The sequence below is a fragment of the Sturnira hondurensis genome, unplaced genomic scaffold, assembly GCF_014824575.4.
Source record: "Sturnira hondurensis isolate 20B ecotype Veracruz unplaced genomic scaffold, ASM1482457v3 Scaffold0013515, whole genome shotgun sequence".
Classification (NCBI taxonomy): domain Eukaryota; kingdom Metazoa; phylum Chordata; class Mammalia; order Chiroptera; family Phyllostomidae; genus Sturnira; species Sturnira hondurensis.
Genome location: NW_028086146.1, coordinates 2980140 through 2998618, shown reverse-complemented (window position 1 = coordinate 2998618; position 18479 = coordinate 2980140). Strand labels below are relative to the sequence as shown.

The 18479-nt window shown below is 54.8% G+C and overlaps 1 protein-coding gene across 3 annotated transcripts in view; it reads right to left on the bottom strand.

The window, feature by feature from the left end:
* Positions 1-1757: 1757 nt before the first annotated feature.
* The window catches only part of APBA1 (amyloid beta precursor protein binding family A member 1), a 198480-nt gene continuing 181758 nt past the window's right edge, over positions 1758-18479 (bottom strand). For all 3 annotated transcript variants that reach the window (XM_037061692.1, XM_037061691.1, XM_037061694.1), the window contains 5 exons: positions 17836-18015; positions 15416-15628; positions 9079-9198; positions 6436-6576; positions 1758-5430 (listed from right to left, as the gene is read on the bottom strand). In XM_037061692.1, the coding sequence (XP_036917587.1) occupies positions 5359-5430; positions 6436-6576; positions 9079-9198; positions 15416-15628; positions 17836-18015 (726 nt within the window). In that variant the 3' untranslated portion in view covers positions 1758-5358. The remainder of the gene's footprint in view (positions 5431-6435; positions 6577-9078; positions 9199-15415; positions 15629-17835; positions 18016-18479) is intronic.

Genomic DNA, 18479 nt, shown 5'->3' with positions numbered 1-18479 from the left:
CAGCATGAACCTTCATCTGGCTCCCTGCCCCATAACGGCCGTGCTCTGGGCGCGGGTGCCCCGTCCCTCAGGTCGGCCGTTGGCATACCCCGCCTTTTCCGAAGCCTGCAGCAGCAGCTGGCCACCAAAGTCAGGCTACCCGCATTCTAACAGAAGGAGAGGACCTCCCGACAGGCTCCAATTAAACACCCTTTTATTTGCCCCTAGCTTCTTGATTTTTTATGTTCTTGCTTTCAGGTGACGCACTCTACCCCCCTCTCTTCCTGTAATGGGCTCGTTCATGAGCTCCGGTGCCCGGTTCCCCGCTGCCGGGTCAGGGTGGGGGAGCACCTTTTCTTCCTTCTTTTGGGGACCTGTTCTCCCCTTGTTTGGCTCTTGGGAAACCCGGTGGAAACAACCTCGCCTTGTTCTTTCTGTCGTCGTTGTTTACTTGTTCCCTTGGGTGTGTTTATGTTGCTGTTGTGGCCTTTGTCTACAGTGTGGACTGACATCACAACAAGTGACATCTACGTTCCTCTATCCCCTTAGAGGTGCGGGGACCATCATGGAAGAGGGGGTCATGAGGTTCTGAGAGCCAGTCGGGAGGAGGAGTTGGGAGGGGTTACGATGCCATCTTATGGTGCAAGCTGACCTTCAGTTCACTCTGGGAGGGGCGGACCCATATCACCTGAAAGGAATGTTCCTGCAGAGCTTAGAGGGCTCATGTTTACTGCCTTGGATTAGATGGTTCTTGCCCAGCCCTCCCCACGTGGCTGCAAGCCCCCTGGGTTAGCTTGTGCCCCTTGGCTACACAGATCTGGCCTCTGTCCCCTCTCCTGCAGAAATCCAGTGTCTCCCTGCTGCCACCAACTCTGCTTCTGCCTGTGAGTTTCTGTGCGGAAATCCTGATGTAATTCTGGAGTCACCACTCTTTCCCGGGTCTCCCAGCTCGGGGAAGTCTGACACCAGCAGCCCCCACTGCTGGACCCTCGGGGCTGCCTGCCTCCCCGGGGGGGGGGGGTTGGCGGTGTTCGTAGAGAAAAAGCATTAAGGACATTTTGTTTTAGGAACAGGGCTGGGTACTCTGGGTTGGGGTTGTGTCCCAGCACACCCCTGGCAGCAGAAAGGTCATGAGGGTAAGCTTCAAAACCTGGGATTGCAAAGAGCATCAGAACAGCCTTCCAGACGGCCTCAGGAACCTCAGGTAGGCTCCAGGGCCGAGCTCCCTTTGACCGTCCACTTCACCAAGGCCACCTCCCCTTGTCCAACTGTCTTGGGGGGAGGTAACAACCCCTGCTCCCCTTCTCTCACTGAGAAATCCAGACGGTCCCTTTCTCCCAGGCAGTGTGCGCAGTGTGCACTAAGGAGGCTGTGGAGAGTGTGGCGACAGGTGACCGAGTCTCTGCCAAGTTTAAAGCGGAGTCAGTTTCACAGATGCTCCCACCCAGGAAGCGCCTGGGCTCTGGCACCACGCAGGCGCCCAGGGGTGTCCAACCCGGGGCCCGCATGTGGCCCAGGATGGCTATGGATGGAGCCCCACACAAAATCATAAATTTACTTAAAACCCCCTTTTTTTGCTCATCAGTTTTTGTTAGTGTTTGTGTATTTAATGTGTGGCCCAAGACAACTCCTCTTCCAGGGTGGCCCAGAGGCGCCGAAACGATGGACACCCCTGCGGCAGGATGGGCAGGGGGTGGATCGATGGGAAGACGGCAAATCTGTGGCTCCCTGGGGCCCATCCTGCCCCCGAAACAATCAGATGGACACTCAGCCGGGGCCAAGAGGTGAAGCTCTTGTTTATTGTTGCAGCAACTCTTACAGACATTAGCGTTCCATTAAATAAAGGTAACACATTAAATACATCACAACCCCCAAAACGCTACGGAGGAGGGGAGGGCGGGCCGGGCCCAGCGACCAGATGTCAGAGGAAGTACATTCAGTGGGTGTGTGGCGGCGTCCACATTCCAGGCTCGCGTGTATATATACTTTATTTATATATTTATTTATATTTATATATAGAGATCATTGAGTTCTGTGTATATAAAGAACAATATTATTACAAATACAATACTATACTTCTCCCAATGCTTTACAATAAGCTCTATTCCATCCTCTTTACAGAACAATAGTACAAGTTCATACTCTGGGGGCTGTGCTGACCTATGTACAAGAGACGTCCTTCCCACACAGTCCTTCGGCACTGCCTGCATGGAGGGGGCGGAGATTCGGGGTTGCATGTGTGCGTGTGTGTGCAAGCCGGCCACGCCAGGGCAGGAGCAGCCCCACTCACACCTGCGCGTGGCCTTGTGAGCGAGAGAGTAAACACATCGAAGGGGAGGTGGCCCTTGGTTGTAAACATTGGTAATGGCCACACCCCTGGTTGAGGGACCCAAGAATGGTTCGTCGGTGGGTTTCACCAGCGTGCGCATGGGGCGTGGGGCTGACAGGAGCAATGGGGGAGGTAGTAGGTTACTCTGGGACCGTCGGAGGCCACTGTGGATGGGTGATGTTCTCAAAGCAGCGCCATCTGTAGGGCCTTGGAGTCCAGCCCCAGGGTGGGCCCCAGGACCCTCAGAGTTTGCTCTGGGTAGGGGAGCGGGCTCCAGGCATTGGCCTCCGGGGCGTTCCTTCTACTCGGGAACCTGAGGCTGGCCGAGGCTCCCCGAAATGCTCGCATCTGAGAAGGCGGAGGCGGGGTGGGTTCTGGTGCGCCCCGGTTGGACCAGGAGGGAGAGATGAGTCTGTCCCCAAAGCTGAGTCACCAGCATATCCTAACCAAGCAGCAAGAGTGGCTTTCACCCAGGACACGTCTGGGACGCTCTGTACACGGTCTGCCCCACTGCATGGGGAATTCAGATATTCACAGATGTAGCTACACACACAGGTATGATGTCAAAGGGTGGTGACCAGCACTTTCCACGGGACCGTCAACATCAGGGTCACTAACATTTACGATCCTGCCTCCTTGGTTAACCAAAGCTGGACTGACTTCCTTCAATGGGAGCAGAAGGAAAAGAATGCACTTCCGCTGCGTGACCGTGACCGTGCTGAGGTCCACAGACACGTGCTCTCTGGCTGCGAGGAGCCACACACGGTAACAGGAAGGGATGTGGTGGATACGTAATCTTACTCTTAGGCTAAAATGTTACTCCTCTAGAAGAGCTTGTCAAACTGGCTTTTCCAGCACCTGTCAAACTTTCTAAGATTTCTGTGCAGTAGCGAAGGAAGCATATTCTCTCTCCTGGCTCCTTCGGGTGAAGACACTGCCCTGTGCTCACCGGGGAGGCTGCACAGGCATGTGCTGGTGGAGCTCCTGCCCCCGGCCAGTCCTGGGCAGGCCCCTGGCCAGGCAGTCGTCCCGGGGGCAGACAGGCTGGAGCCCTCTGAGGATTACCCAAGGCTCCCGAGGCCTGAAATGCCACCAGTCACACTGCCTTCTCTTTGTCAGAGGACAGATAAACTTACGGCTCTTTAGCATTTAATTGTATTATCGGACACTCTGCAGGTTGGTGAATAGAGAACCTGGAGCCCTGGTTCCTGCCTCCCCACCTGGCTCCCCTGGAGAAGAGGTGGCCCTTCCCTGAGCGGATATTCGGGCAGCGCGGCCCCTCTTCCCCAGGGCTTGTTGTACTGCACACTGAGAGATCGGCTGCTGAGGCCCCTGGGACTCTGGGTTTCCTGACTCCGAGCAGAAACCTCAGAAGGTGCAGAGGTCCCGGGGGACGGGCCGCACACAGCCCTCTGGTGCCCGGCTCCTGTCCCTAATCTCTTTGTATTCGCTCTTCTCCCTCCCCCAACCCCTCCGCTCGACCTGTGGATACACACTCCCCGACATGTGCTCACCAACTTCCTGTTTCCACAAACACAACATAAATATCCCAAGGGCAGAGAGCAGGGGCTATATTAATAATATAAAATATATTAGGTTTTCTTTCCCTGTCTCTGCTGAGGTCATGAACAAAACAAAACAAAAACCAAGCCGAGCCACACCCCATCCCCACGAAAACAAAATGCTCTTTGGACCAAAGAATAAGTAAAAACTGGCTCAGAGCGACCTCACTAAAATGTGTGCACTGAACTGAGACGGAACCCAGAAACACGAGGCACCGGATAAAAAACACCTAACACTCCACACCAATTAAATTCTCGGACCCACGAGGCAAGGTGACGTTTCTGGAACACATTTGGGGATTCTTAGGCATAGCTCAAAGTCATTACTGTCCCCTAAGTTGTGTGGTTTATGGGCTCTTCTGGCCTTTCCAACGCCACATCCTGCCTAGTGGCCCTGAGCAGAGAAGAAAATGTAACACGATGCACCTGCGTCCTTGTCTTCGGGCGAGCAGTCCCACCCTCCCAGGCTCCCTGCATGAGTGTGTGTGTGTGTGGGGGGGGGGGGGCACGAGGGGAGGCACTAGAGCACTTTGAGCCAAGGTGGCACCAGCAGGGCCAGGCCTCAGCCGCGAAAGGGGCGTCTCTCTCAGGACAGAACTGACCAGCCCCTGCGGGCCTCACCAGCCAGGGGCAGGGGCCGCACAGAGAGGTAACATGGGCTCTCCAGGGGCTCGGCGCACTCCCTGGGTGGTGGAGGGGAGGGAAGGGTGATCTATATGCAAACGAGACTGTGTGTGCGTACAGGCGTGTGACACGGATGGAGGCAGAAGGCAGCTGCCCACGCTTATCTAACGGTGCGTAACCTCGGGACAACCTCGAGAAGCAGTGGATGTCCCAGGAGTCGCCAACAGAGATCCTTGTCCAAGGCAGTTCCCCTTCTGTCCTTGGGGGAGGAGGCTCTTATTAGAAAATACAATTATGTTGAAATTAAAACTAGTTATAGAAGAGGCCCAGGGTTGGCTCAGAAATTCTGGGCAGAAATAACGAATGGTGTCCTAAGTTAAGGGTGGGCAGGGCCTATCCTCAAAGACACTGGCTGGCCCCTGTTACCGCTAGATTCTCACAAACCGACTGGAGGAGAGCAGAGACCAGTGACTGAACTGTAGGCACTACTGAATCAGCTGTGTTGCTGTCCCATGGGGCTCCTTCTAAGAGGTCTGTGCCTCCTGGGAAGGGAGGAAGTCCCCTTGGGCAGTGACAGCCCTCCTTAGGCCCCTGAGGGCCCATCAGGACAGTCCAGTCCTGGGCGCTGACTGGGTGGAGACTGGCTGCTCTGTGTCCTCGAGGGAGTGCATACCAAACTTCCCTGGTATTAAAAAAAGAGCAAACTGGAGAGAGAGAGCAAAGAGGTCTTTACAGATGCTTTCCTTCCTGGGCAGACCAAGTCTGGGCGTGGGAGGGCAACGTCTCTGGGCACACAGATGCAGAACGAGAAACACAACCACGAGTGAGGAGAGTCCTCCATGCATGCGCCCGCGGGGGCGCGGCTCAGATGTAAACAGGCTGCTCCTGGGCCGTCAGCAGTCGGTACATGGCAGCCGGCATCGTCTTCATGTGGATCTGAAGGCAGGAGCACACATTAGCAGGGGCTGGGGCTGCGCCTGGGGCCAGGGGAGGGGTGACACCCTGTGAAGCCCCGCCCCCAGCAGGGTCCTGGTTGGGGGAGGGGCCTCCAGGAAGCCTCCAGGAAGGGCGGAGGCCACAGGCTGTCTACATAGGGGTGACAGAGTAACAATGAAAACCGGGTAAGGTTTATTCTCCCAAGTGCTTTTATTCTCATCTGGTTCTTTTAAAAAGGAGAGAACTATTAACACAAAGGGAGAGGGGGTGGGGGGCCCCCCAAACAAGCCCTGGAGTTAGGACCTGGGCCAAGGCCATGCCAGGGACACCCCCCTGGAGGCCTGTTCTGCTGCTGAGACTTGAACCTAAGACTTAAATCTCCCAGGCACATTTGGCGATGTTGCCTGGGGGAAAAGGGAAAGAACTGGGCAGCCATGGAGAGAAGTTGCACAACTCCGAGGGCTACTGAGAAAAGTTCAGTTTGGTTTTGCTTTGATTTCACATGGAAGTGAGATCAAATGGCGTATTTCTTTCTCCTTCTGACTCACGTCGCTTAGCCTATACACTCAAGGTCTGAGGCCAACTCACATGGGAGCGGGGGTCGCCAGAAGGGAAGGGGGCCAACTGCATGGTGAGGGATGGTACCGAGGCTATTGGGGTGGTCATTCTCTGGGAATACAGACGTTCGGTTATGATACCGTGCCCCTGACACACACAGGGGTGTGCAAAAGTAGGCTTACACACAAACACATAAATAATACACATAAATCATGCGATAATAAATAATAATACAAGAGTAAACTGTGTTTCATGTATTCACAGCTGTAAACCGACTTCTGCCCACTCCTGGATTTAAGTAAAGTGAGCAAACCATGCTGAGGGGGACTCGGTCTTATTCATGCAGGTGCTCTCCTCACTGCACCGGAAGTCTGGCCCGAGACAGCCTGTGCTGCGTGTCGAGGAGCATCGAGGGAGGCCTGGCTAGGGCCTGGCCCACATTCTTACCTCCCCCACGGCGTTGGAGAGGATGTGGACAATCTTCTCATGTGGGGTGGCGACCACGCTCTGCCCGTTGATTTCGATGATCCGGTGTCCCACGCGGACGCCTCCCCTCTCGGCTATCCCCCCTCGCATGAGGCTGCAGATCTGTCAGGGTCAGAGGCCGTGTCACCCCTCTGGGGCAGGGAACCAGGTGGGGACGTGAGACTGTGTCTCTGGAGCCCCTGCCTCTTGCACTCTCCTCCCCGAGAAGCTGCCAGGGCTCGGCTCCACGCATTTAAATCTCTGCGTTTCTTCTTTTCACAAGAAGCTGAGTTCTGTCCGCCCAGACGGCCACCTCCTTCACACACCCTCGGCAGGCAATGCAGCACGCCACTGGACGTCACACACACTGAATTCTGACTACTTTTCACCCCAGCTGGGGCTGGGTAAAAAGAGCTGTTTGGGCCTGTCACCAAGCTGCCAATCTTTTCAAACCGCCAGCCTGTAACTCAGGCGAGTTTTATTTCCCACGATCACCACTAAACTCCAACGTCACATGTGTAACGATCGCAGCCACGATGCAGGGTTACGGTCGAGTGAGCCAAAGTGGGGCTGGGAACCCGCTCTGTGTTCCAGAGTGTGGCCAGCTGGCCGGCGGCTGCTCCTCTGGATTCCCCAGCTCAGGGGCGCTTGATCAAACTCCCTTCTCTCTAAAGTGACAGTGAGGCTGCGCTTTGTCCCTGTGGGTGGCAGAGGCTGCAGGCTGGTGGAATGGAGCCCACATTTTCTCACTGGGAGGGTTTCTCACTGGGAGAACCGCCCCCCCCCCCACACACACACAAGACAGTGGGAGTTTGCCCAAAAGGATGTTTTGGGTGTGCAGAGCTGACGTTCACTCCAGACTGTGCGCCTCTATTTCAAAGCCTGCTTGGACACCGAGCCACCTTGCAGTGTGGAAATCGTCAGCCTTCCAGGTGCTCTGGGGTCAAAAGGTCCTGGAGGCGCTACCCACACTTTAAATAAAAAAGAGGGCCCCCATGGACCCACATCTGCTAGGTAACACCCCTTTGTTCCTCCTTGAACTTTTAATATTATTCAAATAGGAACAAAGCAAATGAGGAAGTATAAGCAGATGGAAACATGATGTCAGACTAAAACGATGGAGTAACCTTCGCTTCTCTCCAAAAAGCAAACGACGCTGCGTAGGTATAAAGAGCAGATCAGTGGGCTGGATATTTCAACTCCATCTGGAAACTTCAAATGGGTATTTTTAAACCTCAAAACATATTTAGAATTAAATTTTGATTACCTACAACTCTTACTTGAAATTTAAGGAGAAAAAAAGAGTAGAATTTTTCTTTCTGGAAACATGAAAGCAAAAAAACCACACTAATATCTGTGAAATCAGAGGTTACAGGCCTTGGCTGGGAAGGTTAGTCAGTTAGAGCATCATCTCGATACGCCAAGATTGCGGGTTCAATCCCCATCAAGGCACATACAAGAATCAACCAGTGAATGCATAAGGAAGTGGAACAACAAGTTGATGCCTCTCTCTCTCTCCCTTCTCCTCTCTCTAAAATCGAATTTAAAAAAAAGAGAGAGGAGAGGTTACAAAGGACAGATTTGCCACCCAAGCGCAGAATGGCTATGAACTCAGAAAGGCAGGCCTGAGCAAAAAGGAAGTGGTATTAAGCATGGACTTTCTGTTTGGGATGAAGAAAAAGTTCTGGAAAGAGACCACGGTTATGGTCACGCCACTCTGTGAATGTACTTGATGCCACTGAGTTGCATGCTTAAAAAAATAGTTTAAATGCAAACAAGCAAGCAAAATATAAGCAAAGACACTGAAATACAGAACAGGCTGACAGCAACCAGAGGAGAGAGGGGAGGGAATTTCAGGGGAAAGGGGGAGGGGTTTACAGGAACAAGTATAAAGGACACATGGACAAAAACTAGGGGTGGGTGGAAATGGGAGGGAGGTGGGGAGGCCTGCTCTGGGTGGGCTGGGAGTAAAAGACAGAAAACCGTACTTGAACAACAGTTACAGTTTAAAAAATAGTTTAAATGGTCAATTTAATGTGTACATTGTACCACAACGAAGAAAGGAAGTATTATTTTCAAGGCTGACATCCAAGTGATAAAAATACTCTGCATCCCCGAAGTGCCAGTTGAGGCTGAACAGGCAAAGCACAGATTAGTCATGCACACTGGCACGTGGCAGGGCTCTCAGCCCGGGTTATGAGCTGTGAGCTACGAAGCCCCCAGGGCTCCTCACCCCCATTTGGGGAGCAGCAGCAGCAGCTTTGCAGGGACTCAAGGGTACAGCCCCGAGTGGTGACAAGGTGGCAGTCCCCCAAGGTCAGAGGCGAAGGAAGTCCTTGCTGGCAGCCCAGGCTACCTCAAGGGAGCAGCTGGGAGGGCCGCCCTGCAGGGTCACAGAGACCCAGCCTCCAGGGCCAGGGCTCCGAGAAGGGCCTCTCTCCTCACACGTGGGAAGGCACCCACTTTCCTGTCCAAAGAGAAAGCCGAGGCTGCCTTCACCTAGTCATCCCCTTCCTTGCTGGGTTCTTTCAGGGAACTGACCCACCTTAAAAATTAAAAATAAAATGCCCAAAACCACGGCCCATTTCTGTACGACTTTGGAGAAGGGCACGCAGTGGTACTTACGATTCCATTCTGGACGCTGAAACCCAGCTGGTAGCGAAGGTCTGGCCGCCTGATCAGCACGGTGGTCACCGGGGGGCACCTCACGATGTTCAGCTTCACGCGGGCCTGGTTCTTCAAGCCCTGAGAAGGGAGCAGAGCGCAGTGGGTACGGCGACCTCTCAGGCAGACGGGCGAGATCAGAGCAGACGGCACCAAAGGCCAATGACGCCCCTGTGAGACTTGCATCACTCGGTGAAGTGCCTGCCACCCGCCGCCCCGAGTGCTCGGCCACGTCTGTCTGGGGGTGGGGCCTTCGTCCTGGGAAACGGGCTGTGGTCAAGGGACCCGAATAAAGTGAATAAAGTGACCCTCTGGGCAGTGAAGGAGGAAACGGCCACACGTGCTTTTCGGCTTCAAAGATGAAGGCTGCACCGCCTCTCCCTGGTCAGGAGACAAGTGGGAAATGGACTTTTTCTCTGAGGGGCAAACGCTAGCAATTCCTCCTCCCCCAGCAGAGAACATCTAATTCACAGCAGCCGGGCCACCTCCCCCCAGGCCGGTTTTCTCTCCTCCTCTTAATGCTCCTGCACCCCCATCCTCTCTGCCTGTTAGAGACTGTATCAACACTCCCAGCAGCACCTGGGGAAAAGCAGGGAGCAGATGGGACTCCCCTCCACGATGGCCTCCTTGGGAGAATGATTAGGGAGCTGCTGGGGAGAAAAGGAGGGAAGGGAGGGAGGGAGGGAGAAAGATGGAGGAGGGAGGGAGGGAGGGAGGGAGGAATAAGACTTGGAGAATGTCTTTGGGTCTGCAGTTTCGTGACCCTTGCTAACATGCCTCTCCAAGAATCGTGTGCAGAGGGAAAGATGGCCTTTACAGAAAGATGGCTTTTCTTTACAGAAAAAAAGGGGACTTGGCCTGGTTTCAGAGCCCGTCCAGAGAGCTTCCTGCAACCTGCTCTTGTCTATGCTGAGCACAGGCCATCCTCCTGTCCCCTGAGCACACAGGGCCGTGACCGCAGCCCCGTCTGCTCAGAAACACCCTGAGAAAACCACCTCAGGCAGGGGGAGCTTTTGCTCCTACAGGTCGGACCACTGACTCGTGAGCCTCACCCTGAAAGGAAGGTAATCCAGTCCTGGAACCAACGTCCATCGCCCAGGTCTGCTGCAGACTGCCTGCTCTGTCCCACCGGATGCCTGCATGCTGGGCGGTCCAGCCCAAGTGGCCTGTGGCAGGTGTTTCCCGACCCACTTTGAGTCACGGCACGTAGAGGAAAAGGCGGCAGTTTCTCGCCCTGGGGTGAGGGCTTGCGGCTGCCCAGGTCCCACGTGGGAGCTGAGGCGGGGCGAGCTGGGCACTCCTGCTGCAAACGCCCCCCTCCCCCTGCAGGACTCCCACCTGGTGAGGCCCTCTGGTGGGGGGATGGCTCAAGGTCGGCCACCATCCCCATCTTCCAAAGGGTCAGAGGGCAGGGGGGCGAGCTGTCTGAGAATGATGGCACTGTGGGGTGGGGCACAGCCTCTCCTCCTCCGCATCCACTGGGCTCTACTCCCCCCAAGTCCACAGTGTCCCCTGGCCTATAAAGAATGGGCCCAGTGTGCACCCCCCCATTTCAGCCTGAAGGGCGATCACCTCTCACTCTGCGAACAGAAACCTGCAGGTTCCACAGCTGCCGTGCCCACCAGTCCCTCACTGGGCTGCAAAACCTCTCTCTGGGGGGGGGGTGGGACTTCTCTCACATTTTACAGGTGAAGACAGACATGGACCTGAAGCCTGACTTGCCCAAGGCCCTGTGGGGTCAGTCAGAACTGGGACGATGGTTTCCCTGCTCCAGCCTCTGCCTTCCTCACAAGCACCCTGCCTAGCAGACAGGTGGAACTGGTGTTAGGTGACTTCAACATCAACGGGATTGTGGCAAGAGTGCGGCTTGCCACTTAGACTGGCAGAAGTGACCCACGCACTTTTGTTTCTAAGGAATGAAGAGATGCCTTAGATAGAGGGTCGGATCGGGGACCTTTTGGCCTCTGGTTGGCCGGCTTTATCATGCTTGGCCAATAAGGGTATACCAGTTGTTCCCACAGAGGGGACCCCACACCAGCTGCAGCAAGACCCTGCCACTTCTGTTAGAAATGCAGAGTCGGGGGTCCACTCAGACCCACTGACTCGGAAGCTCCAGGGGCGGGGCCCAACGGTCTGTGTGGACAAGTCTTCCCGGTGACGTGATACACAGTCCCAGTGACTCTCACGTTTGAGAACCGGGGCAGACCACTGGTGCTTCAGAACAGAGAACTCACCCTCACTCAGGTGACTTTGTGACGTCCACCTACTACTCACACCTGTGGCCCATGCGCCCTGTGACAACAGGCGCGCAAAGCGGGGGTGGGGTGAGGACTTAGGGGAGAGCTGCGTGTCCTAATGCTGAATCTGCCATCTGTTTGTCTGTACCATGTGTGAGTGTCCCTCAGGTCACTGTCCCCTCAAAACCCATTCTGGTGTTGAGACCAGCTGTACCACCGGTCACTGAAAACCGCCTCTTGCCAGGCACCGACCCGGAGAGTCACAGGAGCTGTGTCGTTTAATACCCTTGACAAACTGGCAGCTATAATGACGCCCATTTTATTAAAAAGGAAAGTGAGGCTGAGACATGCTTAGCAACTCACCCAGGTTCACCCGCAGCCACACTGCTCCAGGTCTGCCTGGATTCAAACCCATGGCATTTTCTCCTATACCCCGATCCCCCACATAGAAAACAGGAGAAACTGTGTCCTTCATGAGTCAGGCTTGCTCAACCAAGAAGCCAGGGAGGGCAATGGAACCAGAGCTAGGACTGGCGCCCCAGGCCTTTTCCTCCAGCCTTGCAAGGGGCCGAGTTGCCGGCTGGCTTTCCTACCTGCGGAGAGTTCCTGGAGGCTCCCGCTGCTGGCTCCCCCCTGCGTTTGATCGATTCCAGTTTGTCCTTTCAACCTGTGCATTCTGAGGGGCTCCACTTAACTCCCCACCTCCAGCGTCTCAGCCTGTTTCCTCCGTGCTCTCAACTGCTCTGTTTTCTGTGGGGGCTGACCCTCCCATCACTGAATGTGGGTTATGGTGATTCGGTGTACACACACAGGCGGCAGTTCCCAGCTCTGCCTGTGGTTTCTGCAGCATCTCTGGGAGACCTCTCTGGTTCAACAGATGACGATTTCAAAGTGAGGCAAGAGACGAACCGAGAGGGATTCTTCCTGGCCTTCTGTGGACAGCGGGCCCACCGGCCACACCGGTGCGCTGACTCTGCTGAGTCAGGAGACCTGGGCTCAATAGGGGTGTCTGCCCCACAGACTGTGGGGCCTTAGACACTCCGCCCCCTCCCCCCATCCACTGCCATCTGGTCGGCACAACGTAAGGTGCCACCTGCTATGATTTCTTCCCCTTTTCATTTCTATGATTTCACTCCTTTCCATGCTTTTTCTTCTTTCCTGTGTTTGCCGACATCACATTATACTTAGAAACACCTATTTATAAAATTAAAAATAGGCAGGCAGGAAGGGTTTGCTCAGATATCATTCGGAGATGTATTTCTTTTTCCTTTGAGTGCCTCCACTTTTCTCAATCGCTTAATCAATAAGTGTTTCTGGCTCATTTGCTATGTGCCAAGAAAGGTGTTAGGCAGTGGGAGCAGGTGGAATGAGACCTCCAGGAGCTCAGGGGTGGGCTTGGGACCCACGGCAGAGCAGCTGGAGGGCTTGATCCCTTCACCTCTCTCTCCCCGCAGTCCAACACCACGAGGCCACGAATTTGTGGGAAGCAAGAGCAGAGAATGCCGGAAACAGAGGATCGAGTTAGAAGCCTGCCTCTCAGACAAAGCTGTCTGCTTTACACGTGCACACCTGTTAACCACTGGGGTTGTTCATGTACGTCCTTGAGGCACAGGCAAGCCTCACGGAGCACACTGAAAAGCGACAGAATGACTGTTTTCTGAACGTCGCATAAACGTTTACTTTGCTCTGGTGTGCTCCTTCCTTCTGTGCGAACTGATTTCAGATGCCTGATTTGTCCCCCGGGGAACGAGTTTCTAGCCTGGGACGTGTGCTGCATGTCGAGGCCCGGTGTGGTGGCAGTTTGGATCCACCAGACCTTGCGTTTGCTCTGCCGTTCCTTAGAGTTGGGTCCCATTACCTCGGGTTTCTGAGCGGCCATTTTGTTAGAGGTGCCAATTAAATAAACGGTCATTTCATCCCCATGACAACAGTGGAATGGTACAGCAAATTAAGAAATCTGGTGGGAGGGGAAGGGTAGGGAAATGGAGAGGGGAGAGGAGAGAAGCCAGAACCATCTCTATGGCAACAGGCGAGCAGAACCAGGATGCTTCTGTGGAAGGAAGGGGGCGCGGTGGTCTGGTTTAAGAAACAAATCAGGAGGGCAGGGCCATGGGGGCAACGAGCAGGCAGGCTGCCAGCACGCTTTGCCTCCCAATTGTTACGCTTTAGGAATTATGACAGGAAAAATAAGAGCGAGGGCAGAAAGCAATTAAAATGACTCAATACCTGTAACTCTGTTCTAGAAATGTATGCCGTTTCCTGACTGGGGAGAAAGGTCGACATGCATTGAAGTGGCCACACATGGGACCCTCAGCTTGTTCCTCAAGGCTCAGTCTGACCCCTGGTGATGTCATCACCAGGGAGCTTGGTGAAAATGCAGAATCCCACCCCAGACCTGCGGAACCAGAACCTGCATTTTAACCAGATCCCCGGGTGACTCAAATCAAAGTGTGTGAAGCACTGATTTGCCAGAATGAGAGCCGCTCATTAAAGTCATCGCCAGGAGCGCTGGCACACTCTGAAGTAAGCGGTGCTAACAGGGAGCCGCGGGAGGCCCAGACTATTCCCTGCAGTGCCCCAAGGCGGTGGGGACAGGATGGGGTGAGCGTCTGCTCAGGCACAGGCAGAAAGGGGGTGTTGTCGAGAGAAATTAAAAACAACGCCAGAAAGCTGAGATCAGTGGTGAAATTCTCCCAGCCAGGGGGACCAGGGTCAGGCCAACCACAGTTTCTCCTTCAACAGAGCGGCACATTGGGCAGGGCGGCCGTGTCCCAGTGGGGCCTGCCCGATGAGCGCTTCTCTGCTGAGGATGGCCACAAAGACACTGGTTTTCTTACTGTCCATCTTCACCAGTGACGCATCGTTCATCCCCACACGGCCTTTTAATTTCCTGATTTCACAGACACTCCATTTGCACGCATCAGAGGTCAGCGACTCATGCAAACAACCCGTTCCCTGGTGGGAAGTGGCTCAGAAACTCCTCCGACAGTGCGGACCGCACTCTGAGGGGCTCTGTTTCCACCCCGATGTGTGACCCATCGGACAGAGGACGAGTCCCCAGGTGTCACCAGGGGATGCATAAGCTGCCCTCATGTGCCTCAGCCTGCCTCATCCCTTCTGCCTCCTTCCTGCAGAGGCAGGGAAGGGCAGTGAGGGGCATCGGGACTGTGTGTCAAGCGCGGGGTGGTGTCCAGGGCAAGTCACCATCACAGCCTCTGATGACTCATTTGTAAACCGTAAACTGGGTGTTTGATACCCCAACCCTCACAAGCTGTCTGTCTTGGGGAGGGTGGGGGGTGATGCCACAGAGGGCCTGGCACTGCCTGGCAGGTGCGTCATGGTCACTGGCATGCAGCCTCGCCAGTGCCATCCGTGCCCCAACCCCACACTCACTCAGGCTGTCCCCACCCCCTGCTCCTCCTCCCCAAACCTTTCCAGACCTGGTCAAGTCCCTGCAAACCCTCGTTCACCACCTTCCCTCTCTCCTGACATCTCTGCCGCACACCTGAATTTGTGTACCTCAACGTGAGGCATCCTCACCCCCTTCCCCGCACTGCGGACAAGGGGGCTGGGCAGTCTTGTGCTGTGGGGCCCTCCTGGGCATTGAAGAACATTTGGCAGCACCCCTGGCCTCCACCCATTGGGTGCCAGTAGGTGCCCCCCTCTCTAGCTGTGACAACCCAGACAGTCTCTGGCCATTGCCAAACGTTCCCCTGGGGTTCCAGATTTCCCCGGGGTGAGAACCGCTGCCCCAGGTGAGTGTCTGGATTACGGAGCGGGGACAATTCCGTTCAGGCTCAATGGGTGGGAGTGTTGTGACTGACCGGCGATACCTGTTGATGGGCGCAGTGTCAGAGACTGGTGTTACCTGAGCCAAAAGCCCATCTCTGATCAACAACAACTTCAGGGAGCAATCTCTACGTGATAACTCGGTGGTAACACCCTGAGTGCACTCGGTGTCCTGCTCACTGCCTGACACTCACGTCCTTCGGCATTCATGCCTGCATTGCGGCCGCACTTCAGGTCTGCGACAGCAGTCAGTCTCCCCCGTTTCCGGGTACCTTAATAATGCTCTGGCAGGTGGACAGAGGCAGGCCCACCAGGCTGGTGCCGTTGATGGACATGATCTGGTCCCCGATGTTCAGCTTCCCTGACTTCTCGGCAGGCCCTCCGTGCATCATGTTGGCTATGATCACGGTGGGCAGGATGGAGCCCCAGCCAGACTCGACGATGACCACGCCTAGGATTTCTCCTTTCTGCTTCTCTATGAACACCTGCACAGAAAGGAACACTCAGACGGCCCGAGCCAGCAGCACCCAGGGCGGCAACAGGAATCAAAGCACCCGCCCCCTCCTGCCTTGACTGAGACGGCATTGCCCCAAGGGCTCCCACCCCACGAGTCCTGTCTGCTCTGTGCCGCACGGCACTGGGGTGGGCAAGGAGAGTTCGGTATGGACCTGTACCCAGGTTTTGTTATTCTTGTTCCACACAAGCAGTCTCAATTTGGCACTACGACCATGAAGGGCACCGTTTCCCGCCCCCCACAGTCTCTAGTGGGGGAGGGGGGTGGGGGCGGGACTGTGTAGGTGGGAACTTCGGGGGTGAGTCATGGTTCCCAGGAGTGAGTGCCGCTGGTTCCCCTAGTCCACAATGCCCTCCCACGGTTAAGATTCTTGAGTTATAAATAAATAAATATGTGGTGTTTTACAGAAACACTATCTACAAGGGGAAAGCTGAAGACAAAGAGAACAAAAAGATGCTAAAGTTATCACCACCCAAAGCCTGGAAGTGCGAGCAGGAAGACCATACTCTGGACACGCGCCACTTCTGTGGCCTTCCTTGGCAGGGCGGGGAAGATGGGAGTTGGGTTTGCGCATCCGCCATCTAGTGAGGGTTGCGGAGGTACCACAAAGGGGTAGGACACATCTTGGAAGCATCCAACAGAGTGTGTGTGCACACTTAGTTACTGCTATTCACAGGTACACATATGGTCCAACAGACACTGTAGTGCTGGCTGTCGGGGCCTGACACAGCCTCCTTCACAGGCTGGGTCCCCCTGCCCCCACTGCTGAAGCTCACAGTTGGTCCCTTCTCTGGAGGGAAGGCCTTAGCCGAATGGGAGACACTGCCCCCACCCTGACATGGGCTGCATCGTGTCCTAACACCCACTGGCTCAGAATGAGACCTTTTTTGTCTATGGAGTCTTTACAAAGGAAATCAAGTTAACATGGGGGCATTAGGGTGGGCTCTGACCCATATGACTGACGTTCTTAGAAGGAGGGAAAATTTGGACGGAGGGACATGCATAGAGGGGAGACAACTTAAGGATTCAAGAAAACACCCATCTGCAAGCCAAGGAGAAAGACCTGGAACAGATCCTTCCTCTTAGCCTTCAGAAGCAAACAACCCTGCTGAATTCTTGATCTCAGACTTCCAGCCCTAAGAACTGGGAGAGGGTAAGTTTCTGTCACCGAAGGCGTCCAGTCTGCAGGTCTTGTTATGGAACCCCAAGCACACTGATACAACCCTGTCCAATCCCGGTGTCCACACTGATAGGCACAGGGTACGAAGGCCTGGCCCTGGGGGGGTTGTCACCCAGAGCTTCCCTGTGGGTCAGAATGAAGCTTGTCTGCAGTGAGGCCCCATTCCTCCTCTGCACCCCCACTGCCGTGGTGCCCATGCTTTTTCCTGCAATGCACTCTCCCCCAAAGTTCCTTGAAGGTGAATCCCCACCTCAGGCTCTGCTTTTAGGGAATGCAGGACACCTAACATACGTTAGTGGACCAAAAAGATTATTTTCTCATAAAAGTACCTTTTCACCTACTGGATCAAGTCCAAGCTGTTCAGCTGGACTTTTAAGCCCTCCAGTTCTGACCTGAACCGCACACCAGCCTCCCCCTGTCCTTATGTGCACCACCCGCCTCATTCCTGGCTCCCCAGACCATTCCTGAGCTTTTCTGACCTTCATGCCTCTGGTACTTTGGCCCAGCCCTCTGCATGCAACTAGGTGTTCCAAAGAATACCCAGACCTGCAGACCAGCTCAGATGGCTCCGTGTCCTCCAGACACTCCTGCAGGGCTGCGGCTCTGAAGCAATGGGCCGTCCCTGCAGGAATGCAGCATTCACTGTCTGAAACTCCAGACCTGCTCCATTCTGCCAAGCCCAGTTGTCTTTGACTGATGCTTGCACCAGCACCACCATTTCACGTTTCCCACGCCCCTTCCTAGACTGTGGGCTTGGCAAGGGCAGAGTGCAGGCCCTGCCTGCCCCTGGAACCCACCCCACATTTAGATGCTCCGCCTCACTAGTGATGGGCCTCCACTGCAACATTTAACCACAGAGCCTCATGCAAGGGAGCCACAGATGGACCTGAGCCCTTAGGAACGTCCTGCAGATACCACGCTCCACAGGCTCCCATCCTCGGGCTCCCTGGAGCTCCTACCCACTGGCCCAGCTCGGAACGGCTTCAGAAGGTACCTACATCTTTGCAGTTTTCCGACTTGGAGAAGTGGATCAGGTCGTCGTTGTACATGTCCTGGGTGTTGAGCAGGTCACTATACTCCTTCTGGCTGAGATCTTCAGGGTTAATCCCGTTGGCCCTGAGGAATTCCTGGTATGCCACGCTAAACGCCTGCCCTATGGACTGTGCGATCAGCTGGGCCTAGACAGCAGGCAGAGAGGGAAGATGAGGGTCAGCAGGGTGGCCCTGTTGGTGGGCAGCGTTTTTGTGTCCCATCAGGACTATGAAGCCCAAGGCCTCAGCTGGGCCAGTGGGTCTACAAAGACAACTAATGTTTGTCAGAGGTCATTTTCAAAATTGGTGGGGCCATTTACTCATTTCAGAGAGAGAGAGAGAGAGAGAGAGGGAGGAAGGGGGAGAGAGAAAGAAAAACATCAACTGGTTGCCTCCCACACGCACCCCAACTGGGGACTGAAGCTGCAACCTAGGTATGTGCCCTGACTGGGAATCGAACCCATGACCTTTCGGTGCATGGGCTGATGCTCCAGCCAATTGAATCACACTGGCCAGACAGTGGGAACATTTTTGATTATGACTAAACACAAAGGAGCTACTGGCAATAAAGAGAAAAAGAGGCAGAGATGCCAGACTTACAACCAAGCAAA